This window comes from Chrysemys picta, chromosome 6 (assembly GCF_011386835.1).
Source record: "Chrysemys picta bellii isolate R12L10 chromosome 6, ASM1138683v2, whole genome shotgun sequence".
Classification (NCBI taxonomy): domain Eukaryota; kingdom Metazoa; phylum Chordata; order Testudines; family Emydidae; genus Chrysemys; species Chrysemys picta.
In genome coordinates this window covers 60689155-60705780 of record NC_088796.1, presented here as the reverse complement: position 1 = coordinate 60705780, position 16626 = coordinate 60689155, and the positions used below count along the sequence as shown (strand labels likewise).

At 41.1% G+C, this 16626-nt stretch overlaps 1 protein-coding gene across 48 annotated transcripts in view; it reads right to left on the bottom strand.

Moving 5' to 3' along the window:
* CAST (calpastatin) overlaps positions 1-16626 on the bottom strand; it is a 95015-nt gene that overhangs the window by 39904 nt on the left and 38485 nt on the right. For 23 of the 48 annotated variants that reach the window (XM_042840387.2, XM_005284036.5, XM_065550201.1 and 20 more), the window contains 7 exons: positions 12074-12133; positions 9987-10052; positions 7012-7062; positions 5611-5667; positions 5371-5487; positions 1332-1436; positions 1171-1239 (listed from right to left, as the gene is read on the bottom strand). In XM_042840387.2, coding sequence (XP_042696321.2) covers positions 1171-1239; positions 1332-1436; positions 5371-5487; positions 5611-5667; positions 7012-7062; positions 9987-10052; positions 12074-12133 — 525 coding nt within the window. The remainder of the gene's footprint in view (positions 1-1170; positions 1240-1331; positions 1437-5370; positions 5488-5610; positions 5668-7011; positions 7063-9986; positions 10053-12073; positions 12134-16626) is intronic. The other 25 variants (XM_065550197.1, XM_042840390.2, XM_065550210.1 and 22 more) reach the window with 3 other exon arrangements.

Below are 16626 nucleotides of genomic sequence, written 5' to 3'. Positions count from 1 at the left end.
ACTGAAATTTACAAGAATTTCTCCCGTCTTCAGTCAACTTTCAGCAAAGGGAAGTACTCACGTCACATGAGCCTGGGATCATAGAAGAAAATCTGTCCATTATGTAGAGTCAAATCCAGTAGTCTATTGTTTGTTAATCAAATAAATCAGTGATCTAGCTCCTCTTTATTTAAATCAACTATTACAAGTGACACCATCGTGATTAAATTAATGTAGCTTTTACAGAAGATCTTTTTTGTGTTATTAACCATGATAGCGACCCATTACGATTGGCCTACAGTGAGGCAGAGATGTGAAGCCTGGCCAACTTCCAAACTGCAGGGGAGCCAAGGTCAGGATTTGGCCCAATAGGAAAAGCTAACATGCAATAAAGAACTGTTCTAGTTCTAGACTTTTCAACTGCCCCCTCTCCAATAGATGCAGTATCAGTTTTGTTTCTAGTTCTACTGGTTTAAAAGTGTGGGAGTGTGAAATTCTACTGATTTTCTCTTAATCTGATAAAATAAATAAAGATCAGATAAGACATTGATATGGTGCAACAGAGTGTCAAAAAGCCACAATTATAAAGAGACTGATTATTTCTGCTAAAAAGGAGAGTAAGAAAATCTATGGTGGACACCCAAAATTTAGCAGAGATGCAGCAAACATGATCTTAAAGGCTCACCTTGCACTACTGGCACAAGGAAACAAAACAATACTGAGGGCAGCTACCACAGATGGAATGAACTTCAGTGTTGTGTGTGTTTGCTTTTCCCCCAGAAGGAGGCATCTAGCCTCTCTGGTTCAATGCAGATCATTGCAATTTAGGACCTTGATGGAAGAGTGTATAAATGAGACTTTTTAAGGGGGGAGGGAGCAGGGGGAAGGAAACAGGATCCTTTGCAGAGAACTCCTGGAAACCAAAACTAGAAACCTGCTCTGAATCAGTACAAGTTCAAAAGATATTAAACATTTTCAAAAGATAATTGTTTACCAGTTACCTCTCAATTTCAATAACAAGATTATTTGTAGTCAGCTGATTAATTAGTTAATATTTTGTAAAGATTTATTTTTAAAGATGAAACATACTGAAGTATTATTGATAATGTTAGATTTTGGGAAAGGCTATTAAAAATTGGGAAAGTTGTGTGTTATACAAGAGGGCTTATATGTCATTATATTGTTACCTACTTTTTCAGGTGGCTTAGTAGGTGCAGCTTCGACAGCAGAAGATGGAGCTGCTGATTTATTTTCTTTAGTCTGAAAAAAAGGTGAAAATAGTGCTGAAAGCCAGTGTAAAGGCATTAGGTTAATACAAAGCAGTTGATTTGTGTTAGACTATAGTTACCTACCTCAGCACTTGGCTTATCAGCTGTCGCAACCAAACCAACAGCAGTGACTGCACCAACTGTAGCTGCAGCTGCACCACTCGCTAGTGATTTATTTTCAGTTTTAGGCTAGGGGGAAAAAGTAGAAGAGTGTATATGGCTTTGTGCTAACAATTTTAAAAAGAGAACTATAATGGAAATGTTCTATCCTAGTATATATCCTACATTACTCCAATTGTCAATACAACTTTTGTGCAAATTTCAAGAACAGAACAGGAAAAAGATTATTAATGCTGCTAAGCAACATTCTGTGCTGAAGGAAAAGTGCCGTTTTAGTGGGATTCTCTCTTTCGTTCCTTTGATAACATTGAGATAGTATAGCTTACGACAAACGACACACTGATTTCTGGTGCAGAAGGAGAAAGTTCATTAAAAGCAAATGGTACTAAAGTTTAGTAAGTATTTTATAAAAAGATTATAAAATTCTACCCAAAATGCACTAAAATAGGTAATTTTACTCTGCTAGTTTATATTTCTTCATATGCGGGGTTCACTACAAGTATAAAACACCAAGATGGGAAGCTGAGTTCTGAGTCTCTGAAATTCTCATTTACTGCAGCTTCCTCTGAAAAAACGCTAATTCACTGAACTAACCGGAGACTCAGTAGATGACTGAAGTCCAATAATAGCAGCTGGTGATGGAGAAAAAAAAGATTGCATTTTACATTATGCAGTCTCAAGTCTATAACATACACTAAAATCGTTTGTACGCAGTGTTGTTTTAAACGTGTTGGTCCCAGGATACTAGAGAGAGAAGGTATTTGATGTAATATCTTCCATTGGACCAACTTCTGTTGGTGAGAGAGACAAACTTTCGAGCTTACACAGAGCCTGAAGAAGAGCTGTGCGTAAGCTTGAAAGCTTGTCTCTCTCACCAATAGATGTTGGTCCAATAAAAGATATTATCCCAAACACCTTCTCTCTCTCTCTCTCTCTCTCTCTCTAATCAAACAGTTTATTATCTACTAAAATATTTGGTACTCATATGAAATTGAATAAACCAAAATTGGTCATGCTATTTTTTAATAAGCAGTAAGTCTGGCAGCTGCTAGTTTGTACAGATTCCATGACTCTCCACAAACACTGCCTACCCCCCCTCCCAGATACACTTCAAAGTTGAAGACACCCTGGGTGTAAAGAAGCTCCTAGTAACGGAGACAAACATGGTATATTCCCCAGCCTTGATTTTTATTCTTTGGAGGTGGCGAGAGGGAGGAGTTTAGGGAATCTTCCCCCAAAACCTTCCACTGCCTGGGAGCTGCAAGGAGCAGCACAATCTGGCACAGCCCACTCCAGATGCAGATCCATCTCCCTAAAGTAAGATCTGTCGAGAAAGGGAAGCCATGAAGGCAGCATGAGAGGCTAGGAAATTAAGGAAGTAAAACAAAAATACAAGAGGTAAAATAAATTTGTAAAATCTCAGATCTCAAAATCTGCCACAAATCATGAGAGATTTTTACCCACAATTTTCTAACTCATTCCCCTATAAGTAAAACATGAAAGATGTGGGCTTTACAGTCCAGGAAGTCTTCATGCTTCAGGTGTACAGGGAATGATTTTGGCCTCACACTCCATGTTATCTAGTCACCAAGACCCAGGATACCTCTATACTGCAATCAAAGGTGTGACTGCAGCTCAGGTAGGAATGCCAACACTAGCTTTAATCTAGCTAGCATGACTCCATATAGCAGTATAGATGAGCAGCACAGACTAGCAACGCAAGTATGTACCTCAAGTTCCAGACGTGCTTGTGCAGCCCAGGTTGGGGTCCATGCCACTGCCTCTACCCTTATTTTTAGCCATGGGAGCTACATTAAAGCTAGGGGGGTATGCCAGCTGGTGCTGCAATTACACCTCCCACTGCAGTGTAGACATACCCTAAATCCTAAGCAGACATCTGAGAGAAATTTACCCAATGACAGAGTAATCTGAATGTTTATTCTCCCACTTTGCTTTCTGCCCTCTTTTTCCCCTTGACCCCTCTGAATTTACTCCTTCTGTTCTTCTTTCCCCTCTCCTTAAGCTCCCATAAGCAGGGCCGGCTCTAGGCACCAGCAAAACAAGCTGGTGTTTGGGGCGGCACATTTTTAGGGGCGGCATGGCCGGCGCCAGAATGCCACCCCTAAAAATGTGCCCCGGCCGCCCTAGCTCACCTCCGCTGCTGCAGCCACGGCGCGCAAGCGAAACAGCTGATTCGCGTGCCACTACTCGCCCTCCCTCCCAGGCTTGAGAGCCTGGGAGGGAGGGGGAGGTCCCGAACGGCCGTTTCGCGCGCCGCTGCTCCCCCTCCGTCCCAGGCTTGAAAGCCTGGGAGGGAGGGGGAGAAGTGGCGCCTGCGCCGCGGCCACTCGGAATCTCCCCCTCCCTCCCAGGCTCTCAAACCTGGGAGGGAGGGGGAGACTCCGAGTAGCCTTGGCGCGGCGCTGCTTCTCCCCCTCCCTGCCCCCTCCCTCCCTCCTAGGCTTGAGAGCCTGGGGGGAGGAGGCAGGGCTGGGGATTTGGGGAAGGGGCGGAGTTGAGGCGGGGCCGGGGGTGGGGTAATTAAAGAACGGGGGGGAGGGGGCCGCCAAAATTGTTTTTGCTTTGGGTGGCAAAAATCCTAGAGCCAGCCCTGCCCATCAGTCCTGCAGGCTGTGGGGAGTGCTGCACATCTGCATCCTGCCAGCTTCCACATTTGGACCAGTCGTTGGCACTCAAAAATCTGCCTGAAACACTCAACAGAGAAGGGAGCCAAACATCAAGTAGGGCAGCGCTCACGTATTAAACAGAGCAAGGCACACACCCTTGACTGACCCTAGGGTCCCCAATCTGCTCACGTTTTTTATTAAGGATGGAAAGAGAGGAACAAATTGACAAAGGGTATGTTTACACTGCAATGTAAGCCAAGGGTTCAGACTCAGGCTCAAGCCTAACCCCTCTTCTGTCTACACACAAATCATGCTAACGCAGGGCTCAGACCCAGGGTCCCAATACCCCATGGAGGTGGAAGGTCAGAGCCTGAGTCAAGCCAGGACCCAGGGTTCAAGCCCTATTGCTTTACAGTGTAAATGCAGCCTTACTGGACTTGTGCTCAGAGTCTTCCAAAAGTATTCCACAATCAGACAGGAACTTGCTTTGTCCTCTGAACAGTCAAGTTTGGTGACAGGTCAAGTTTTCCCATACAGCATCATGAACAAAGGGCTAGAGCAACCACATTTTGGGAGGATGCTAGGAAGTCTGGGATAAGGGTCATTGGACTTGGGCCCACATAATGCACTGGAGACACTGGGTTTATGACCCAGGGGTCAACAGTTCCTAACCTGGGTTATAACTGAGTGTATATGCTCAAGCCCTAGGTTAACAAAACCAGGGTCTTCTAACTTGAGTTCTACTAACCCTGAGCTTACATTGCAGTGCAGACATACCCAAAGAATGGCCTGAGCCTGAGCAGTGAGGAGTTTGCAGGGGAACGTGACAAGAGTCTCAAATGTGCAGTACTTCTGGCTTAGGCAGGCCTGCAACTGCCAGTAATTGTATATGGTTCACCTTCAAAAACATCCACGACACCTTACAAAGCTAAGGATGGCTTAAGAGAGGATATGAAGCTTGACAGAACACCCTTATTACAGAATACCTATTAAAAGAGGCCGTTTCCAATGAGATGTTCAGTCATGTATATTCTGTAGACAATGCTTGCAACATTATTCTCATCAGTGCTTTTGAATCAGAACATTCAAGGTATTATTAAAGTTAAATAAGCAAAATGCAAAGGACCCATTAACTCCCAAACAGTAAAGTTTTATACATGCTTAGTGTAGCTTAGACTGTAGTTTAATGCAGCACAAAAAGCTTTGTCACACATACCTTCAAAAAGGCAGTCTGTCTTTCGGACCAGAACTGTCTTTTTGTTCAGTGTTTGCAGATGCCTAGCACAATGGGGTCCGTGACTAGGGCTAGTAGGTACTCCCTCAATACAAACAAACAAACACACAAAGCAATAAAGGGCTCGCCACTTCTGCTTTACCTTTGGTTCTTCTATTGAAGATACTTGCGTTGACTTTTCAGTCTGACCAGTGGCCGCTTTTCCTGGACTAGTTTTTTTAGAACTTTTCGCTACAGAAGGTTTGGATGGGCTTTTTGCCTGTACAACCATAAATATGCTATTAATATATAGGACAGATTTTAGTATTCTTGTGTTTTTGTTTTGAGAAAACTAACAAACCAATGAAACAAACAAAAGCAGAAGAACATGTAAATAACTCACCCCACCAGGTTCCTTTTGCTTCTCTTCAGACTGATGTTTAGTTTGAGAATCAGCTGGCTGTCAAGAATAATACAGATATATTAGAATATATTAGAAAATATTTAACTGTGAACAGGTATTCAACTCAATGGATTTTTAGTCTAGTTTACTTAACATACATGTAACTTTCATCTGTTCGGATAGACAATTTAGAGACACAGGAAATTATTATTTTCTGAGTATCAGGGCTGCACAAACAAAGGAAGATACAATTCCTGCTCCAACCAGATTACACACATCCTACAGGCACAATCATGTGAACACTTATCTGTATAGGACTAAATATACTAGAAAGGGGAAAGCCATGTCTGGGAGTAGTTGTAGCCAGGCTTTAAACACAAAGACGTCTTTCAAAGGGTTGTAAAAATATTTCTCTCAAGTTATTTATATCCTTTTTGTTAGCTATACATTCCCATTTGTTTACTTCATAGTGACAGTTTTTCCTGTAGCCTCTCAAGTAATCTCAAGGAAAGGCACAGTGCATATTCAGCTAGTTCAGCTGGCGAGTTCACACCTAGGTGCCATATGAGAAAAAGCATAGTCCAGGTTTGTGGAAATGAATTTTTCTTCATTCGTTCACTGTTTAAAGTTTGAGAGAAAAGATCTAAGTATGGGTTATCTTTCTTTGAAAATGTGTATTTTCATCTTCAAAAATAGTAATGGGCTGAAACTTTGCATATGTCCTTGCAAAAAAAAAAAAAAAAAAAAAAAAATCAATGTACTGGAATCATTCTGCCTTATTTTTACTTCAGGGTTGTTTAAAACAAAACAAAAAACAAAACAAAACCAAAAAAAAAAAAAAAACCTAGTTTTCAGGTTCCTTCTCCTGCCTACTGAAGGAGAAAGAGGGAAAAAAAAAAGAAATAACTTTAAAAAAACCTGTTATTTACTAGGCAGATAGGGCTACCTATTCCTCTCCCTAGAAAAACTCTGCAGGAGAGAAAGCAGTACGCAGGAGACTATATCCTTGTGAATTCTGAGGCATCCATGCAGCAACACAGACTCTGCATCAAGTTCTATGAGCACCTCCCACCTTCCCTGAGAATCAGTGAGGTCAGCTTTCTCTGTTCTTTCCCACCCACACATGCCCTAAAAGGTGCAGGGTGGATTTAATGCTGGTTTCTGCTTAGAAATCTGCTGGTAGAGGGAAAGCCCAACAGAGTGTCTGCTCCCCAGAAATGTGCTATGTCAACTCCTAACAGCGGAGCTCCTGTTCCAACTCATCTGCAGGCAGGTTTGTTTCCTTTCACCCATATGAGAAGATGGGAGCATCCGGTCCAGTAGTGGCAGAATTTAGCTTATCATTACTAACTTCTCTGAAGAAGAACAACGCACAATGATTAAATAAAAGTAGTAGCTTACCTTTAGTGACTGTGCTACTTTTCCAGGTTCTGTTTTTGCAGTTTGTGTGCTCTAAAATATATAAAAAAATTATATTCAGAACAAAAGATCAAAAAAGCAACTTAGTTCTTTTTATGTTTTAAAACATATTGCATATTTTATACATACACGATCACTCAAATATATCTGCATTATAAATAAATAATGCCCTCATCCTTCAATTTACAACACATGGGCACAGAACCCTGTTCATGCATTGTAAGTTACTGGAGCAGGGTCAAAACACAGCAGATAAACACACACACACACGGCCAATGGGAGCTGCAGGGGAGGCGACTGTGGACCGGGCAGTGCACAGAGACACCTGGCCACGCCTCTGCGTAGGAGCCAGAGAGGAGGACATGCAACTGTTTCCAGGAGGTGCTTGAGATAAGCGCCGCCCAGAGTCTGCACCCCTGCTCCAGCCTTGATCCCCCTCCTGCCCTCCAAACCCCTTGGTCCCAGCCTGAAGCACCCTCCTGCACCCCAAACCCCTCATCCACATCCCAGAGTCCTCCCCCCCGCACCCCAACTCCCTGCCCCAGCCCAGAGCCCCCTCCTGCACTCTGAACTCCTCATTTCTGGCGCCGCACCCCTCACCCCCTCCCACACCCCATCCCACTATTTTGTGAGCATTCATGGCCCCCCGTACAATTTCCATATGCAGATGTGGCCCTCAGGCCAAAAAGTTTGCCCACCCCTGTTCTAAGTCATATCTGCTTACTTTATTGAGACCATGTCAGTATAGTTATACTGGTATACTATCCTGGCAAAGCACTCCCAGTGCAGACACAGCTATACTAGCATAGCTGTGCTTTTGCTGGCATAGCTTATTCTTCTCCCCAAGTAAAATAAGGCTATGTCTACACTTAAACTACTAAAACGTAGAAACTTACTACAGTGATGGGAGAGCTCTCCCATCGCTATAGTAAATCCAGCTCCCCAGAGGCAGTAGCTAGGTCAACGGATAAATTCTTCCATCAATCTACTATCATCTCCACAGGGACTTAGGTCAGCATACTACCATAGGCCAGCCTGAGCTATATCAGTAACAGTGCAGTTTTGCCAGTATAAAAACATTTACCCTTGGGGCTTCTGCCAGCACAACTATGTCTGTCACATATCGCGTCCCTGAGCAATACAGCTATGTGGCAAATCATTGCAGTGTACACATGGCCTGACTTTTTTATTATTATTAATTTTAGGTTTTTTACTGTACTCCTTCAAAGTTAACATAGCTATTGGAGAGTTAGGTGGAGTTTTCAGTGGATCATGTATCATCAACAGTATTTTTTCTAAGTTTTAGCTGCATAATTATTGAGTGAAAGCCTGGCTCCAGTAACCATACGGCAAGTTGAACTTCAGGCCATCAGTTAGAAAACACATTTTTACTTGGAAGGTAGGCACACTTAGAGACAAAGACAAACTAATAAAGACCCACATTTTTATAGTCACCTACAATAGAATCATCTTTAAAATAAAAAAATTGATATAACCACTTGACTATTATTTAAGCATGCAATTTGTCTACTGTAATTTTGCAAGCTTTTTTCTTTCACTTGAGAGGCATTATAAACTATTATTTAGATGTATTTGGCTTTTACATGGATTAGTTGACCCCACCGTGAAATTTACTGAACAGTGCATTACTCAATATGCAACAATTAAGAAAAAAAAGATCTATATTAAACCCATGCACAGATCCACAATAAATTTACATGTGAAATTCTGAGGTTGTGCGTGCATGTGCACATGCATGCATGCATGGGTGCAAGCGACACAAAGATTTTGAAGCCGCAGATTAAGGTATATAGCACCACATCATAATGTATGCAGTAAATAATCATACAAACCACAGAAACAGGGAATACTTTGGAGGTAGGAGTGAAATTTCCTGTACTCCACACTGAAAATAAATCACTTCACCTCATAGACCATATATTTTAAACATATTGATACTTTCTAGACTTTCCATGTACTTTAAAACTGATCAAGAAGTTTTGTTTCTCAGATACATTCACAGTCTGCATGCATGCATTTACACACTACAGCATAGCCTCGCTATAACGAACCCCCTGGGGATCCAAGCCATTTGCTTGTTATAGGCCGAGGTTCAAGAGCCCTGCCGCTGCGGTGGGGCTGACACCTTGAACCCTGCGGCTGCCATGGCTGGAGCAGCTATCAGCCCCCGTCATGGCCCTGGGGCCAGAGGTGGGATCCAGGGACCAGGTTTATTATAGTCAAAGGTTCACTATTATGAAGGGCATTATAGAGAGGGTACACTTGTATACCTACCATATGTATGTGTGCATGCATACAAATACATGTACATATTCTGAAACACGCACACTTAACACCATCAATCAAGTAAATCAGTTATCGAAGCAAGTATCCTAATCTTCCAGGACTTCTGGTCCAAGAAGATTGTGCGTGTTTGTGCAGAGATGAAGCTAGAAATTTTGTTTTAACATTATTACATTATCAATCAAACACATTTTTGCCATGAGCTGCCTTTAATTGATGGTTGGAGCAATAAGGAAATACAGGTCTGTCGCATCTTACATGCATTTAACATGCGCGATTTCAGCTTTACGCTGTCGGCAAAAACAAAAGCAAAAAAAAAAAAAAAGAGAAAAACAACAATTTTAATACTGTACCTATAGTGTGGGCGGTTCCGCCCACCATTCAACTCAATGTAATTTTGACTATACGCGGTTTTCGCTTTACGCGCTAACCGCGGAACAGAACCTCTGCGTAAGATGAGACTTGCCTGTACAACCGACGTGAAGGTGTGAGGAACTAGAATTTGTTTTGATCTCCAAGGTGTGTTGGGCCCATAAGGAAGATTGCAATGTGAATAAGCATGATAAATGAAAGACTCGTGGTGGAAGTAATTAAGTGGTGAAAACATGCTGCTGCTGTGACTGCAGACAGAGACATAGTCAATTGTGCATCACCTGAACTTTGTGTCTCTTCCTGCTGTGAGACTGCTGTCCACTGGTCTGGCTATGGCTTGAAGTAGCCTGGTATTAAAGTACAAATTCAGGTTTTTTAAAAATGCATTTCCCAAGAAACGTAGAGAGACTTGCAGGAAAAATGAGACAAAATATTTTACTACCATTTATGTTTGTACATGAAAACAGCCTGTACTGAAACTGCTAGAGATATCTGTTACTGAGAGTTAAATTCAAACCTCTGTGCTGCTCACTTTACCAATATTGTTGTTATTAGTAACCATATGTGACAATTTTCTTATAGACCAAGTAGTCCTTTCTCGCAATTTGATTGTATATTTACTGGATTGTTTATGTTTTAAATTCTAGGGGGGAGGGTTAATGTATTTTTTTAAATTAATATTAAACAGAATTGTTCACAATAAAAATGGCATCAGATGTGTAATAGTTTGATTTAGGAAATAAAATCTATAGCCAGATGTGTTTTCGCTTGCAAATGCAACTTCAGCTCTTCCGGCCTGTTTAGACCTTGTAAGCAGATAATAAAGAAACATATCAGGATCCTGCTTTCAGAGTTCATCTAGGGTGACCAGATGAGAGGAAGAAAATATCAGGACATTTGGGGGGGGGGGGGGGGGGAGGTTTAGAGCATGTTAGGAGTGAGTTCGCTCTTTGATACCGGTTCATAATTAATCTATCATCATCAGGAAACATCTTAAATTAGTGACGGACAAACAACGAATCTCTAAATTTATGAGTCGTGATGATCACTCAGGATTAGACAAAGGTTTAATAAATTGTCCGGTTTATTGTCAGGAGTATAGTAGCTAGGTCTTGTGGACTGTGTGTGGAGATTAAGATTTATAAATTAGATATTTTGGCATCCATTGTAGCTGCGACTGTTAAAAGAGCTGAGTGACAAACATCCTTGAGGAATTACAGCATAGCACTATTTGAATTGGCAGAGGTGGTACAAAGGAAAAGAAGGAGAAAATTGCTTTTTACCAAGAAATATTCTGACCTTCATAGATTCATAGATTCTAGGACTGGAAGGGACCTCGAGAGGTCATCGAGTCCAGTCCCCTGCCTGCATGGCAGGACCAAATACTGTCTAGACCATCCAAGTAGTTGGTGATTTTAAAGGTGCTACCGCTTTGAAAATTTTGCTGTTTTTTGTAGAAGTTTGGCAAATGAGCTTCACTTGTTAAATCAGACTTCAGACTAAATTAGAATGTTGAAGTGGATTCTCCTGTAATGCTAATAAACATAAACAGGCTGACAGTGGACTTCAGCCTTGAAGTGACATGATTGAACTTAGACCTACCAGTCTGGCATTAGGGTCACATATGTATAACATTAGAAAAATCCATATCTTGTACGACACTACATTGTTCCCTACCCTATCTGGTTCAGAAAGCTGACAAGTTATTGAAATGAGCAAAAACGCTATTCTGGAGGGCAGGATTTTTGTCAGTTTCAATATTTTGATCCTGAGTAAGAATGTACAGCTAGGCAGAGAGGAGGGAAAACATCATTGTTACATTTTTTATATTACGATAGTGACCAAAAAGCCTTAATCAGGATTAAGGCCCCTTTCTACAAAGACATAGATGAAACAGCCTCTTGCCCTGAGGAGCTTGCAACCTTATTGTTGTGCTGTGTCTTCAAGTGTAAAAGACAATAGGAAGGAAGATAGTAGAGAGGAATGAGGGTATCATTAACGAGAACATGTGATTTCACATTGACTAACTCAGGCCCAAATTCTTCATTGGGACTATTCACATGGGACTATTCACATAAATAAAGTTACACCTGTAATTAAGGGTTTGCAGGATCAGGGCCTATATGCATAACTCAGAGGTTCTGAAATAAGCTAAAATGTTATATTAGTATTAATTAATTTAATCCACAGTCCTCACAGTGTTTTGCATAAGAGGACAAGTGTCTTTATCCCTATTTTGCAGATGTGGAAACTAAGGTACAGATAAGTGACTTCGTCAAGGTCATATATTGAGTCAGTGACAGTCTGAAGTAAAATCCTGGTCTTCTGACTCATAAATCGCGAAGATTCATTCCTTAGGACTTCATACCTTTGTTTCAGTGGGCTTCATATCTGATGCTTTTGTTGCAATAGTAGAAGGGGGCTGTGTCTGGGGGGAGAAAATCAAAACGTTACTTCAAAACAATATCACCTTCACATAAAATGTTAAGACGATTATTAATACAGACGTTTGTATCATGCAAGTATATAGGTTTGTTAAAATTCAGGCTAAAATTCAGGGTGAGGATTGGAGATTAGGCGTATCACTTTTATTCTGATTCTCTGCCAAACTAGAAAACATTCTCCTACTCTGCTTCTCTGTGAGTAGGTAGGGTTCCCAAGGTATAATGTAGAAACAGCCTCTTCTCTTAAGTATGCTAAAAGCAGATTTCTAACTGAATATTGGAATATATAAGAATCCTGCTCTCCAATGCTGAAACATCTATGGATATATTACGTTGCCAAAAATAACATTTAATATACACTCTTAGCTTCATAGATTTTTGAGGCCAGAAGGGATCATTATGATTTTCTAGCCTAAGCTCCGATGTAACACATGCCACAGAATTTCATGAACTGGTTCCTAAATCAAGCCCATATCTCATAGTTGAGCTACAGCATATTTTGTATTTTTTTTCAGAAAGACATTCAGTCTTGATTTGAAGACTTCAAGTCATGTAGAAGGCACCAATCCCTTTGTAAGTTGTTCCAATGGTTAAATCAACCTCATTATTTAAAAACTGTGCCTTATTTTTAGCTTGAATTTATCTACCTTCAGCTTCCAGAAATGGAATTAGTATTCCAGTAACTGTCTCAAAACTGTTGCACTATTCCTATTAAATATTCCTCTGTTTATACAAACAAGAATTACATTAGCCGTCTTAGCCACAGCATTGTCCTAGGAGCTCAGTTAGTTATCCACCAAGACTCTAAACTTTATCGTGAACTGCTTTCCAGAATACAGTCCCCAACCCGGGGAATGTTATCTAAACTCTTTTTTCCTAAATGTAGGACTTTGCACTTTACGATATAGTTCACATGAACACAGTGGCAATGTCACTTTCCTCATTTACCTCTGTTCTCCTAGAAGACTTTCAAAGAAAAGGAAGAAAAATTTAAGGTTAGTCCATGGTGAATGCGTTGCATTAAGCACTTCCAAAATCTTCCAGAATTTTTCATCACAGAAAAAGATAGGACAAAATTAAAGGAAGTTTAAAAGGACATAAAGCAATTTCTAAAATTGCTTTAAAAAAAAAAAAAAAAAAAAAAAAAAATCTAAATCTGTCCCTGATTCCTCCTGCCAATTTGGGTGTGTCACTGGGTGATTGATCTCTTTAAATCACACCCAAGCTGTAATTAATTCCCTGCTTCCCAGCCTGAGGGGGCAGGACTAAGAAGGGTCAGGTGACAGTTTAATGGACACCTGGGCCTTATATAAAACGGCTGAGAGATATCAGTCTGGGAGTGGAACCACAGGCAGGAGGCCAGGTACTCCAGGTGAACTAGCCTGGGAGCTCAGTGCTCTGTACTAGAGCAGGGAAGATTACATGGAACAGAACCACAGCAGCGGCAGAGAATGGTACTCCAGGGGAACCAGCCTGGGAGGCCAAGTAGTCTATCCCACAGCTAGAAAGACTAATCAAATATAGCCCAAAGGGTGGCCTGAAGAGTAATCCCTGAAAGGCTGAAGAACCTTCCTTTTTTGTTGGGATTTTTACTTTGACTTTTGCTATTCTGAAAGGAGTTATGTTTGTTTGTGGGTCAGCTGGAGGGCTAAGTCACATCTCCAGCACAGACCAGTGTATGAAGAGACGGAAGGAAGGAAGGAAACTGAAGGCGGCTGGTAGTGCCACACTCAACCAGCAGAGTGCACTATGCGGCAGCCATGCCCTATCACACTGTGGATTTAGTCACATTTTTCTATTTTCAAAAGACATTTTTATCTCCCTGGTCTGCTGTATAAAAGACGCACACCGAAGAGGAAAAACTGTACAAGATAAACAGTGAAACTGTTTATAACATAAAGTGTCATCGCAATGCACGAAGTAAACAAACTGAGTAAGTATAGGATTCTCAGATATTACGTATAAAATTTGTGGGTAAATATATTTTCAGCAGAAATAAAACAAATGAATAGTGTCACTTTAATTAAGGCAATAATGGAGCTATGCTGCACAATTAACTCTTACAAGCAAGCTTGTACTCCACTCCTTTTCTTATATCCTGGACATATTTGTCACAGGTTTACTTTCTCCAAATGCACTTCGGATACAACATACAACTGACCTAACTATAGAAGTGTTCTGAGTACTGTATGTAAACAAGTCAATTTTTCTCTCCAGAATGGATGCAATACAAAAATGGAAAAGTAAAGGCACATTCTGAAAACAAAATGCATCATAATCCATAAAGATGTCTACATGAAGGGTTGAAACAAATATTCCTTTTGACAACCTCTTTAATCTATCTCAGGTAACAGAAACTCCAGGGGATGAGGCCTCTATATCTTGTTCTACAACACAATACCCTGAGGCAGAAGCAGATTACACATATAAAGTCACCTCAGTTCTTGCTACATGACTAACAAGTATCTGTGCCACCCCATCTCATAGTAGTCACCCTCACTGTGATGTAGCAAAGACGCACATTAACACAGATGAGCACACCACCCCCAAACACGTAATGCTACATACACATCATCACCACACTTCTTCTGAGTCACCTTTTTCTCACTTACAATACACTGAGAGAGTAGTTGAAATATATGCAATAAGCATTCACATCTTCCTCTCTTTTAAGCACTCTGTGTGCACACAACATTGTAATTTGTGCTAATAACTGACAATGTATTCATCAAGTGCTTTTACCAAAGGCAGTCTGTTTAATGTGACTATGCCAAACAACAGCTACTGTCTCCATCTCTTGTCAAAACACCTCACAGAACAGTTTCACTTAGTGTTGTGAATGTCTGTTTATTTAAGGACGACAGATGAAGGGGTTAATTCTTCAAGGAGAAAAGTCTGAGAAAGGACTGGCTTTGGTCTTGGTGGGTCAACAATTATGTGGATCCACTAGCTATTCCCCCTGAAAAGGCCTGAGCGTGGGTGGCGTGGAAAACAGACCACTGCCTCAGTGGCCTGAAGCACAGGTTGTCCCCCTGCTGCAGGTGACTTGCTCTACAGGATAGCATGGAGGGGGGTAGGACAGTGCTATCAGGGTCTTCCTGCTCCTTCTGGGCCATCAGTGCATCCCAGGCTGCACTGAAGGACCCTCCCACCTGTGGTCCCCAGAGATCAAGGACTTCAACTGCCTCAGGCACTTCCCTTGAATGGGTATTACAAGGCAGTGGAGGGAGATTTTTTTATCCTCCCAATCCCTGTATCACACAAGGACTTGGCACAATCTGACCCCCTTATCTGTGAGCAAAAAAAAAAAAAGCATGTTAATAAATAAATATGTAAAAGTGTCATGCTTATTTGATATCTGCTAGACCACCTATATAACAAGTTGGCTGTTTAACGTGAGGCAATTTTGGATGGTTTCATTTTACTGTTCTTGATGGTGGTGTGTATGTCCATGTGTACTAGCCAACAACATGCTGCTATAAAAAAAAGCCCCTATATTCTCCATTTACCACAATCTAAACGTACAGAACAGATCAAGTTTTGTCCTCTGATGCAACACAAATGTATGTCAGGCTTGGAGATAAATATTAAAATGTTACCTAGTAACTAGCACAATAGCTGACTGATTCATGGCTTAAATAGAACTTGGAGAGGCTTTAACATGTTTGGAGGCACACCCTGTTATAGTATGAGAATATTGAGCTCTTGTTGGTCTATATCAAACAGGACACATTAAAAAAGATTACATAGTCAAACATATGTGGTCAACACAAAACAGAGTGTATTTGCTTCAGAACACTATTGTTATTTCAGTATTATCACAACTAAAAGATAAGTAATCAGAAGCAGGCAAAACAAAGTGTACTCCAAGTGCTTATTATAGAGTGTAATTCTGCCTTCACTTACATCCAGGCAATCCCACTGATTTTAGGAATTTCAATTATGTTTGCGTATCTAAGGGCAAAATTTGGGCTGATAGTACTTCTGGTAAAGTTGTTGCTGCTTCTTCCTACCTGGGGCTCTGTCATAGGCTCACTGCGTGGCCTCAGGCATGTTATTTAACCTCTAGTCTGACTCTCTGTAAAACGGGGACAACAATACCCACTTCCAAGGCTATTGTAAAGGTTAATTGGTTGATCCGTTAGTTAATATTTGAATTATATTTTGAAGGTACAAAATGCTATGAGCTAAATTTTTCATTCCACCTGAATGGATGAAGGAGATGAAAACCTGGGTGATCACCCCAGCCACCTCCATCTCGCCTTCCCTGGACTTGTGGAAACCTTTCAGTTGGTGAGAAGGGGCCAAGAATTGGACCCAGAGACAGCTGTCCCACACAGCTGTCTCCATAAACCTTTTTTGGGGAATCCCCATAGGTAACGCTTACTTAACACTATGCTCTTTTATACACACACAATTCCCACTAACTTCATGCTTCAGTTCTTCAGCCAATCACCCACAGGGGTCAGGAAGGATT